At 36.3% G+C, this 13230-nt stretch overlaps 1 protein-coding gene across 1 annotated transcript in view; it reads right to left on the bottom strand.

The window, feature by feature from the left end:
* Positions 1–1490: 1490 nt before the first annotated feature.
* Positions 1491–13230, bottom strand: part of LOC104409497 (inactive N-acetylated-alpha-linked acidic dipeptidase-like protein 2) — a gene marked incomplete at both ends in the record, with an annotated part of 66000 nt that continues 54260 nt past the window's right edge. The window contains one exon of the mRNA XM_010019384.1: positions 1491–1586. Within this exon, the coding sequence (XP_010017686.1) occupies positions 1491–1586 (96 nt within the window). The remainder of the gene's footprint in view (positions 1587–13230) is intronic.

The following is a 13230-nucleotide window of genomic DNA, read 5'->3' as shown; positions in this document are numbered from 1 at the left end:
TTTCCAACCCAAACCATTCTATGATTATCCATGATTCTATTCAGAAACTACTTCAAGATCAATTAAGGTAGGGTAAAAATGACAAAACCATCAGCTAAGGACCTCACTACTCTGTTGCATATACTATTCATCCTTATTACAGCATCCTAGGCTACAGTCTCAAAAGCAAAAGAGAAATATAGTCATATCCTAATGCAATTTTCATCAAGTTTTGTCAAAGAAAATTGTAATGCTCAACTACCGTATTTAAAATATGTAATGATTTAAACAGGATCGAAATGCTTCAAGTCACCCATCTAATAAACATATTTCTCTGTTAGTCAACACTATATAGCAAATACAAAAATATAGATGATTCAGATTATATATGGCCCATCACACACTAATTAGTAAATCACAAATCAATCGTGTAGTAAATAATCACATACCTAGTTCCCTCAGTCTTTGGAAAGAAATCTGGTGAATCTTTTTAGTCACTTTGGCACCAAGGATGGCTTAAAATGCCATCAATTCCATTTAAACTGCTTCAGAGAAGACTCTTATCTTATGGTTGTTCCTTAACTGTCAGATTCCACCAACTTCAAAACCATGTCTCTTCCATTTTTTTAAATAAAACCCACAACAAACAAACAAACAAACAAACAAACCCCTAAAACCCCCAAGATGAACTACTGCCTATTTTGCCAAAGATGCTGATCCACCTACATACTAAATCTGCATGTCTGATCTTTGTGAATTTTTTATTGTTGCCATAAGAAATGTTTCAAGAGCAGCTGCTTTTCTAAGCCAAGTAGCTTCAAATAAGTAGCTCCAAAAATCTATTTGTGAGGTCTACAAAGCTCAGGTTTATAAGCAATCCACGTATAAGAAGTGTAAAAATCCATTAAGTTTGACTCAGTTGCAGTCATGTGTCTACAGAAATAGGGCTTGCTGATTGGACAGAGTAAAGAAACAGCAGTCTAGAGCAAGGAGCATTAAGAAATGACATGGAGGGAGTATTTTATTGGAGTGACAAGAGGGAAGTCAGAACATGTTAACTTTGGAAGCATCCCCTCTGTAGAGTATTCTCCAGATTCATGGGATGGCCATCCCGTCCTCCCATGTGAACATCCCAGTGACAGCTCATAAAGTGCATGTGAAGGTGCCCTTTGAGAGCCCTCTTCACTGACAAAATTTACAGCAACATACCTGCTACTTCCTGCCATCTAGTGAGGTTTAATGCCCTGCATTCATGCCAGGAAGTGTAATGTGAACCATGCAAAATACAACCGAATCACTGAAAATTTGCACATAAAAAGGTTTTGCTCTCACAAGTTGACCAATATAACAGTATTTTCCAAAGATGAATCTGAATTAAAAAAACTCCTGAAATTTTAACTACATTCAAAGTATACACAAGAAAAAATATATTACTTTTCAAAGTTATAAACAAATTCAAATTTGGCTGTGTGAAGGAAAGCATGCATAAATGAGATCTCAATTTCTGTTACCTTTGCAATGGTCTCGTGCAGACTGAAGGAGGGATCCAGCTCTTCAGTTTTTGTTGTATGTACAGGAAAAAGAGCTTCGGAGAGAAAGCTAGAATTCTGTGAGAAAGAAATAAGAAGCCTTTTAGGATTCCACATTGATTTTCTTTCACATGCTTATTGGATTTTGTTGAGAGATTGAAAAACCCTTCAAATTGTTCTTAAGTTTTGCCAATTATTAAACTTATTTCACTGATCTAATTAACTGATTCCAACTCCCTGAAACAGGGAAAAAACCCTAAGTGTTATGACTTTATTTCTTGAATGGCAGTTGTCTTTGTAATTATGCTTCCAAAGCAGCTAAAAATTTTGCCTTGAGGGAGAAAAAAATATCCACACATTTCATTTGGAGCTAGGCAAGAATCAGACATTTTATTTAATATGTTATGATTTGGTCTTCAGAAGAAATGTAAACACATTAATCAAATAATGTATTTTCATCTTATGCAACCATCCTACGTCTGTATACAGTAATACAATCTACATAAAACGGGGGTTTGGTGAATTCCCTAGAATTATATTCTTCAGGTTGATCACTCTTTTCATAACTAAACAATCTTAATATATTATTTGCACAAGATGTTTGCCTCTTCTTGTACTGTAAGAAAGCAAGAAGTTAGGTTGCATACTTGCTGTCACAAGGAAACAGCAAACTGAAATCCAGGTGTGGATTGAAAAAAACACAAAACAATTTAAAAAAAACCAACCAAACAAGAAGCCTCAGAAGTGCACAGATGCCTAAAACTGAAATTATTTTAAACATATATTCCTGATCCTCATATAATAAAGCAACTGACCTGAAAAGAAAAATCTTTCTTTACATCACTTTTGTGGAGCACACCTAGTTTTGCTTTTTAGGCATGACCTGAACTACCTGTACCAGAAAAGCTAGGAACTTAGTGCCCATCTAATCCCCACCTGGTATAAAAATAGGAGTAGAGGTACACCTTGGTGGATTGAGATGCTTGATTTGGTAAGCATACTCTGAATACACTGTTCAGCAACAGAATGAGTTCAGTACAAAAGCACAGAAAACATAGCCAAAGTTATTTCAGAGATCAGCAGGAGTATGTGCCAGTGCATGAGTATCATGCCATTCTAAAATATACTAGCTTTGAGGAGTTCTTTTAAACATACTTATCAAAGTGAACTCTGATGCAGAAGCAACTAGGTTTTATGAGAACTGTATGCATTTACTTACATCCTGAAGAGGAATAAAACATCACCTCAAGCCCTCTGCCAAACTCTGGTTAGCTCTAGGCAACTAAGTTCAGCATCTCCTTTTAGATGATCTAAATCTTTCCTTGTCCATGAATCTTATTCTGGGTTTTTATTTGAATTTTGGATGCCAGAACCTAAATATATTATTGTGTTTAGCTAGAATACCCTATGGTCCTTTACTGTATTTCACATTTAGTGTGCAATGCATTGTGTGCCACACAGAATCATATACAGGCTTAACAGAGGGATTGACTGGGGACTGCAGAAAAACTACAAGCTCTTCATTAACATACTTCCTTCTAGCAAGTCTTTGCATCAGAGATCTGGGAAACTAGTCCTGTCCTTTCTTTGTGAGCCCTGGCGGAATCTCCAGGGAAGTATTCAGTTTCAGATGAAGTTAGGCTACTCCTAGAACTAGCATTTTGCAAGCATCTTTTAAATGACGTTGGGTTTTGGTGCCTTTTTTTTTTTTTTGGTTTGTTTTTTTTTCCTGCAGAGGGACAATAATAAGAATATAAGAAAACATATCCACTAAGAAGGGTTAAGCAAAGGAATGAGACTCATGAAATGAATATATTTTCCAGATTCATAATCATACTATTTTATATATGCTAGTTCCGGAGGTTGCAGGACCAAATATAAGAGTACCCCAATTCTGAGTGTAACTTTCGTGGTCTACGAATTTACATATAAAATAATACTAGCAGCAATAAGAAGCTGACAATATCACTGGCTCAGAAATGCCTAAATCCTCATGAGATTATACTATGATTACATCTTTATAAATAGAATTTTGAAACATGCCTGGAGTCTTTTCAGACTGAATTCCAAATAAAATCCACAGAAGCCCATGGTCCTGTATTTAAGATGAATAATTTTTCTGGTTTAGATTATTTCCCATCCTGTAAGCCAATATTGACAATGTTCTGGAAACATGTCCTTTTCAAATGCCAGCTTCCTCTATCTACTAAAATAATACTTCTTCACTTTCCTCCTCTTGATATATACTGATCTTCAATAGCTTCTGTCCTTATGCTCTGAAAAATTCTCATACTCTGTATTCCCAAGAAGTGAAGCCCCTTTTTAGGGGCATTAAACCTCGTAATGATGCCAAACACATTCTTCAACCACCATAAAGTTATTTGCACTGGCCAAATACAGCTTTGGTAAAAAAATATTAAAACTGATCTGAGCTTTAACAGGATTGATTTGTAAGGCTGGCACTCCACTACCTTTCAGAAAACACTACCACTTGCTAAAAACACTCTGCGGGGTTTATAGTTTTAAACATCAGGAAGTGAGCAAATAAGACAGACAAACAATTTAGATGCTTGTGTTTTGGCTTGCATAACCTCTTCTTATGTGACTGAGCTCTACTCTTTTGCATGCTGGGTTCTAAGCCATAAAAAGACTGAAGAAAAATAGTACTTTAGCGAAAAGAGCTGTTAACTTCAATTCAAACAAAAGAAGTTAAAAAGAAGCAGAGAAAAACTCTTACCCTCTTCCTTGAAACAAACAATGTAAAGTATCTTACTTATGTACCCTTGGGGATAAAATGGTGGTATCTGATATATGCCTGCTGAATCAGAATTATATTTGTACTAAACAATGCAGTACATTGCATGGATCCAAGAGGTAGTTCTTAACTGGGCACAGCATTGTTAGGTCTCTTCCCAGATAAGCATGAGACACAAATTCCTTATAATCATGTCAGTGACGTGGTATGGCAATATGCTCTGCTCAAAACCACTCAATGTAGGCGTAGTTCCCTACAGATGCCCAATCCACCTCCCGCACTAGTACATTCACAGCTAAATTAAGCTTCTTTGAAAAGCATTACACGGCTCATAGACATGATGTTCAAGACATTCAAGAAAACTCAGTGGAAGGTATGTCTCAAAAAGGTATATTATATTGCTGCTAAGTTTGATTGTTATTTTTTTTTTTCTAAAAATTAATGCCTCCATGATCTGTATTCTATCAGTATTTCCATACATTTCTAGAAGGTTATTTCTGGTTGTAAGCTCCTACCACTTTCTTTAAAAACAAAAAAAAAAAGAAAATAGCACTGACTCACACAAATTTTTGTGCTCAGTGATGCATCTGTGTGTTGTCACAGAAGCACCAGAATAATAAGTGAAGACATTCTTCCCTTCAACTATTTTTTTGTTTTGTTTTGTTTTTTTTTTTTAAGATTTCAGGGAAAAGATGCAGAAAGTAATTTATTATAAAGATAAAATACATACTTCAAGATTATTTCATAACAACAATTCATCTTCGTTTTAAGTCTGCACAGTAGTTTACAGAGCCATGTCATTTATCTGGGGGAAGGTTGAGGAACACTGTCATTCTGCTGTGGTAGTGCTAATGCTGTTCATCATCGTTCACATAATTGCAATCAATAACTTAAAAAGAATTACACTATTTATATTCATTCTTGAGTACCTTACTGAAAGTCAGTGAAGGGAATGATTACTGAATTAGATTTGCTACACAAGATCAGATTATTGCTCCATCTAGACAAGTACTTTTCTCTGGAATCTAAAACTTTATGGATCAGGTGCTTGTAAAGCAGGAAAACACTGCTTAACTGGCTTTTATCCCACCCTACTTGAACACACTTATGCAGCACAGGTTAGGATTCTAGTAATATTTCACTCACATCTCATTCAATAATGGGATAAACAAACACTGAAAGTATACATTCACACCCATTCTCTTAATTTAGGTGCCTTCGCGGATCAGGTTTTGCTCCTTTTACAACACTTAAATGGAAAGAAATACTCAGTCCTGAATGTTTGAATTACACAAGGAAGTGGTATGATTCAACCCCAAGTCAGCTAGACCTCTAATGTGGATTAGTCCTGGTATCTTCCCAGAGACAAACATCTCAAAGACAAACATTATTTTTCTTTAAAACTAGGTTTTATGAGAACTGCATGCAAGAAAACAGCCTTTATTAAAAAATGAACAACAATTCGTAAACAACTTTTGCGTGTTGTTTCTTTGAACAAGAAGTCATTATCTTTAGGTTCTTCCTCAGTCCAACAACCCTTCATTGACTTCCCATTTTGCAACAAACTCAGTCCAGTCCTTGCTAGGATCCCCAGGAAAAGAGTTGGATTTTTTTTCTACCTGTCTTGTGGTCAGACTACAAATACGCCCCTTTCTCTTCTCATCAGTCCCTTCCGTACTTGAAGGCTTGGAGGTCTTTTTGCTTTTTATTATTGCCTCCCTCTCAAATCAGTGCAGTTTAGCTCTCTTTTGTTAGCCACACCTATGCTCTGGAAAACTGCCAGATAAGTATGTTCCTCTTCTGAAAGCCACTGAACAAGCAACCCTCCTTCCAAAGGCTTCCAACTTAGTCAAGACCACAGCAGCTGGGCAAGGTACACATGTAGCCTTTGCTACTGCCTCAGCTGCAGCCTTTTAAAGGAACACAATGTGAATAAGCAATGACAAGCAAATAAATCCAAACGTATTTTGTCATCAAAAGAGCAAGTCATTTTGCTCATGATGGAATCAAGAGCCTTAGCTGCTTGCTAAGCTCTTGAAGTCATGCAGAATCACTGCTTTAAGCAGGCTTGAGCATTTTTACACAATTAAGCTTTGTGCCCAGAAAATAAAAGCTTTCCTATGAAGTGTACATGAAATAAAACAAATTACTACAACTTCAATATATTTGACCATATCCACGGATAACATTTACATTCTCTGTACATACAGATAGTACTCACAAATAGTTAAACCAAGATTACTAGATTACAATCTGAAATAACTTCCTGACATCTTGCTTTGCACTTATAAGGGGATATCTTTAAAACAGTTCCATTTTTTTTCTTTCTAAAACCCACGTCCATAAAAAACTACCAGAAAGGCAAACATATGCTGTTTCTCTTGCCTTTTATTGTTCTTCAAGCACTAGGCTCATCAGAGAAAGCTGCAGGAACTTTCCAAGTAACAGAAGCCCACTCTTTATCCCAGGGAGCACATGGCAGAGAAATGAGTCTGGATGATGTTTCAAGAGTACCTCTCAGCATTTAACAGCATGAGCAACACTTTCCAACAGCGAGAAACTGAATCAGACTCCTCATTTATTCTTTCAGCCAGCTCAGAGTAACAAGCGGGTGTTTTTTGGTGCTTGTTTTTATGTTTGGTTTGGGTTTTGTTGTTTTTCTTTTTTTTTCCCCTTTTTTTACAGCAATTTTCTAAGCAGATTTCTAGCATATACACGCTAAGAAAAAGACATGCTAATCCCAATATCACTAAACTAACTATATTATTCCTTTATGTTTTTCACCCACAATACCAATTACAGCTACAGCTGCTGTCCTTGTACTCTTCTGCTCTCACTTCCTAAACAAAATTAATCTGCCTTCATTTCTAGTCAAGCACTAGTGTCACCCTCACCTTTACAATGGGCAGAGTGTTCTGCATATTGTGTAGCTGAACGTTCTCAAGATGCTATCAATTTATGGAAAAACCTTTTCAAGGTCAGACTACTGTGAATCACCATAAAACTTAGGAGGCTCAACTTCCAGTCATGCCTTTGAAAATTCCCTCTTTGCTGTTTATTACCCTTCATAAATTGTTCTTTAGGTACATCACTATCCAAATGGATTAAGAACATTGGCTCTTCTGATACGAAGCTATGCTGTTATCATACAATCTGTACAATCTAGAAATGACCCCACCAATAATCCTTGAACTCCCAGCACAATAATTTGGGTTGTCTACGAGCTCTTCAAAAGAGAAATGAACCTGCATAACATGAATTTGGAACCAGGCTTCCAAAATCCCATTTTTGTCTCATTTTCCTTTTGGAACGATCAGTCAACCTGATCTTTTCAATACTCACTTAATGAAGCATTCTGTGAAATTAGAAAGGCATTGATGTTCCACTTTTCAAATAATGGGTCATTTCTGATTAAACTTCGATTGAACATTCAACTTTCAATCTTAAAACAAATTGCCTCCTTTTCTTTTTAATTTGAACCCAATTTCCTGCTGCCCTGGGGTCTTGTGATAGTAATTAATTGATTCATGAATCGATTAAATGGGGATCGAAAATGCAGAAAAAAAACCTTAAAGCCCCTAACCTGGCTTACTCTTGCTTATTTATGATGGACACTTGCACTAAAATTCACTTCTGATTTACTAGACTAATTTTTCTAAGTTATCCTTCCTCAACTAATTAAGTGAACATAATGCTTCACCTTCTAAAGGTACTAAATTTGCCATCCTTTGTGTACTGTCTTACAGCATACCTTCAATTTATATGCCAACTTTCAACCAATGCATTTTAAATCATGAATAAATTCCCACAGCACTTCTGGTGATTTAACGTAAAACACAGTAAATACCAAGACATACTTTAGAGATCTATTTTGCTGTCATTCAAAAATAAAAAAAATTAAAAAAAAAAACAAACAAATTTTATCACACACTGTCTTAGAACTGGAAATAGTTCTGTGGTACATGCAACAAACAATTTTATTTTTTTTTAGAAGACCATGGCAATGCTGCATCCACAACAGAGAGTCCTGTTTTCTTGACTATTACTTTAGAAACAGTTCGATTACCAGTTAGGAAACTCAAATTATGTAATCAATAATTCCTTAACATGCTCTCATTCCATCCTGAATACATTTTTTTTGCCTGCTGAATATTTCCAGCATTTACAACAAAACACCCCTCTGTCCTTAACCTGGTGAATAATAGACAAATACCTCAAGAATTTTGTGTTTTGTTTGTTTGGAGTTTTTTTGAAAGTAACATGCAGTGGAGGTTTCTCCACCCAGTAAAAATGCTCAATCTGGAAAAAGACAGTTCTGACACTCATGTTCTTTAATCAGTTTGACTTCACCCTTGCTTATATTTGACTCTATTGTCTGTATTTCTGACAGCTTTGCCCTTCAGCACTTCACAATATTTGCCCCACCAATTTTGTACTGCACAAATGTAAAACACTCTTAGAAAGGTACAACAGAAAGCAAGCAGTGAGAGCAAAAAACTGTCTGAAATTTGTACAGGTAGGCCAAAGAGCATAAAAATGCCAATCTAACACTGCTAAAGTCCGCAAAACAAACACACAAAAGGAGGATGAAAGCCAAGAGAAAGATGTTCATTTTTTCACGCAGACCAAAGAATAATGTTTTGGAGAGGAGAATTTAGGGGTATAAAGATTCTGCTGCACCAGGACTGAGAATATAATCGTTTACCTGTCCACATATATATGTGTGTGTGTGTGTGTGTGTGCCATGAGCCACTATACTGTTTCACTCTTTCTGCCTTTTTGTAATACAACAGTATGAAGAATAGAATTGTAGCAACCTGAGGAACACTCACAAACATGCACTGTCTGACAACTAAAACACAAAGCTAGTAGTCAGTGCTTACCTTCATAATCATTCTGGGAAGCAAATCTAGCTGGGAGGTTGAATTTACCTGCAGAGCACACACGATAGAGTTATGCTAGTGCCCAAAACTATTACCCGGAAATCCAGAGGCTTACAACTGCATGAGGACTTGTCTGCATCTGTATTCAAGGCAATTGCCAAAAATTTATCATAACATGAATGCGAAAGGCCCATCAGAAGAAAAGATAAAGAGAGAGCAGTGAGAAGAACAAAAACACCTGTGAAATCTGCACTGCAGGTTCTCACCAATTCCTTATTCCATTTTACCCTAGCATCAAGCAATTGGCGTATGATGTCTTGGCAGCAAATACACAATTGTATTCCTTTGTGAAACTGGTGTGTCACCTCAGCTGGGCTAAAAGACTATCTGATCTCCATTTTCCTTTTTCTTTTTTTGTTTTTTTTCCTGGCAGGGTGTAAGAGATTGAACCAGAGATTTGACTGAAACAAAGATCAAAAAGAAGAGTAATGGAAAAGAGTATCTCATATTCTAAAATATGGCTTATTATCAGCATTGGAATACTTTTAGTTTGAGAGGATGCTGCAGACTGAAGCAGATTTTCGAACAGATTTCCTGAAAAAGTGGATTATATAGCATAGAACATACTGAAGCCAAAGTGCAGTACTCTGATGTGTGAGTTAAACTGAATCAATGGCATAACACCAGGCATTAATGTACAGCATATAGGATTTCTCACTAATAAAGGCCCTTAAAGCTGTAAACATATTGCAGAAGAGAGTGCATGCTTTTCCATCTCACTAGTAGGCTGCCTGTTCCTTTTCTAGCAAATGCTCTTGATATCTAATTAAATATTCCAAAAAAAAAATCCACAAAGGATTATGAAGTGATATAAAAGGTGGTTTTCACTGGTCATTACTTAAATGAAACTAAAAATATAATTTCTACTCTTTCAAATTCTTTTTAGAAAGCCATGCTTTGCAATTGCCACCACCTAATGTGTATTAGAAATCTCATTCAAAGTCAGAATGACCCTATGTTGTGAAAATGGGCATGCTGGAAGGAGTTTTTGACAAGAAGCTTTTCTTTAGAATTTTTACCATTTCAGTTCACTGAAGAACTTTTAGAAAAGAAATAAAACTAAATTTAACTACAGTTTTAATATTCTGGTAAAGATGCTCAGTGACCTTGTGATGCCATCAGATGCCGGACAAAATAAGCAAGGCCTGCCAAATCAGACTACACAGAAAACAGAAGAGGAAGAATTGGAATCACTGCTGCACAATTTATTTTATTATTGGACTCAGCTGTAGCCAGAAAAACTTCAGCCAACAGTAATCAGACAGGAAAAGAATATAAGCACTTACTATCGTCTCTTTTAACTTAATGTTTTCTTCCTTGAAATAGTAAGTGAATTGAAATAATCACTGTAAAGCTATAAATTCACAGACTGCAGCACAAAGAAAGCAACTTTTAACACATCAGAATACTTGCATAGCTTTATTCTTCTCTAGAATTTTCCCTTAATGCTTTTTAAACTGAAAGCAGAATCAGCAGTTTAAGTAAGAGGAAGCAGCCCAAGCCAGAAAGCTGGAACCCTCACAGAAGATCTTTCTAAAGTTTCAGAATTTTAGAAATAGGAGGCTCAGTTCAGAATAACTACATTTAAGAGAGAACACCTTTTCTTGGATGTGTCATGTGAAGGATGCAAGAACATTTTGTAACACTTTATGATCATTTGTGAGTATTCAAGTTACATGGAAAACATGCAGTGCCAGTAAGATCATACTAACAACGTCTTGCTATAAGCCATAAATTCCAGTGACAATGTCTTTCATAGTCAGAAATATTTTAACGCACGATGGTTAAATTTCTTGATTTAATGCTTCCTACTTCCAGTTTTTATTTTTAGTGCTTTAAAACACTATATAAGACATTATACTGAATGAAGAAATCTGGACAGATATTGCGTAGGTGGAAACCTCGCAGTTTTGCAGTAAGAATCAGAATTGGCTTCTGCTAACAACAACAACGTCTTCAAAGACGATATTTATTTATTGAAAGTCTAATTAAACAGTTCTTTAATGGCCAGGATAAGATACATCAAACACTGCAAATTTTGAGAGGCTGTATCATTGACTAAAATCACAGCTGTCTGATAGTCCAGTGATCTTATTTTTCCTGAAGTATTAAATGACAAAGCTGAGTGCCACAGTACTAGTATCTGCTGACACAAAACAAGTTCTGATACTTATTTCAGATATTCTGCCAGAAGATTTTCAGTTGGCCTGCTGAATTTAGCCACTCAGAACAACAACGCTAAACTGCTGTCTTGAATGCGACACACCATTTACTTCTCCAAGGAGGACAGATAATTCAGTGCCTTGTATCCTTAGATAATACATATTTCAGTAACTAGATGCTTCAGCACGCTATCAAACAGAAGCAGTAATTAGTTTCTAACCAAATGTCTCTCATGTTTTCCCACATCCCATTGACCTTGTTAACTTCCAACCTCTCTTTCTTCCACTGTCTTTCAACAGCCCTCAGCCAGTTCCAAGAAAATTAAAAGGCTATGAGAGAATCTGTAAGGACAGTTTATAGCAACATGTATTCATGCAGTGTGAGTGCTAAAGAAGCTGTGCATTTTTCTTACTGTATGTAAAGAATTTTCCTCTTCTGGATGCACAGTGGAATGTTCAGGATGTCAAAGCACTAGGATTTGTGAGACCAAACAGATGCTTTTGGAACAAAGTAATGTATCCAACTGATGAGAACATCATCAGTTTGACTAACCCTAGTGGAGTAACAGAAATGCTCTTCCATGTAAGTAGCTAAATATTCATATTATTCAATAAAACAACTCAAGCAATCAAATGAACATCAAATGTATTTTGTCTTGTAAAACATTGACTTGCTAACCTTAACAATTTCAGCATGATCTCACTACCAAATAGAACTAAATTAGCATCCAAGCAAACAGATGGACTAATGTATTAATGTATTACTGGTGAGTACCACACTAAGTAACCTCTTCATGTACTGAGAAATTAGCACTAATTTATGCTAAAGACAGAAAAGAAAATATGTTGGTCAGAAGAAATGTAGTATGAATAAACAAAAACATAGCTATTATAAAGAAAGTATAGCCCATGAGTGAGAAAGGAAAGACACACAAGCAACTATGGTTTGGACCTACCTTCAAAAGTAGTCCCAAGACAACCTACTGGGGACAGTTTGAACTTTATTTTCTTACACACTGGCAGCTCATCATTTGTCCATGAACAAAAATGAAACCTCTCTTCACCTTGACACATCTAACCCCATTGCTACACCTTGTTGACCACAATGTTCTACTACAAAGTTCATAAAACCTGCCAGCAGCAAATGCAGCAGCAGCAAACTCTCTAGAGACAGTTTAGAAAAAGGAAATCGTGGGTTCCCAAGCAACCTGCCATTCTGAGGCTGAAACGCATTTGCTTCTTTGCAAAGAATTTCTGGTGTCTCTGTTATTCTAAGCATACTAGTACTTTGACTCTTTCATACATGCATGAAACATCTCCTGTAACTCCCCAGTTACAGGTGCCAAACCACCAGCTGTGTATTTCCTTAAAAAAATGAACATACACAAGGGAGAACGGAGTAGCAAAACACAGAAGGAAGGGAGACATGCAGAGCTGTATTTTCAGATGAAAAAGCTACCAAATCTCAGATCATCACAGCAACACACTGCTGTTATGCAAACGTCTATTAATCTAGATACAGAAGGGGAAATATGGTTTCTATTTAGGGTAGGAATCTCCCTGGAATATCAGGATCAAACAACTGGTGCTACTTCTCTTCAAAGGACATTCATGCATGTGCCACAGGCCTGGAAGATTCGTTTTGAGCAGCTAAGGCTTGAAGTAAATACACCATGTCTTCATACATGGTCTGCCCTGATCCTTCAAAGAGAATGATGCCATGATGCTTCTAATTGAAATTCCTGATAAATGTAGTTTGATCTGATAAATTAATTGATACTAGGTGACACTTAATCCAGGAGGACACTGTAACAGAAGAAAAACATCATAAAATTTTCCAGAAGAGCCTGGTCATCTGTAGA

Source organism: Nestor notabilis, unplaced genomic scaffold (genome assembly GCF_000696875.1).
Source record: "Nestor notabilis isolate BGI_N333 unplaced genomic scaffold, ASM69687v1 scaffold9150, whole genome shotgun sequence".
NCBI classification, from domain to species: Eukaryota; Metazoa; Chordata; class Aves; order Psittaciformes; family Psittacidae; genus Nestor; species Nestor notabilis.
This window is presented reverse-complemented; position numbering and strand designations above follow the sequence as displayed.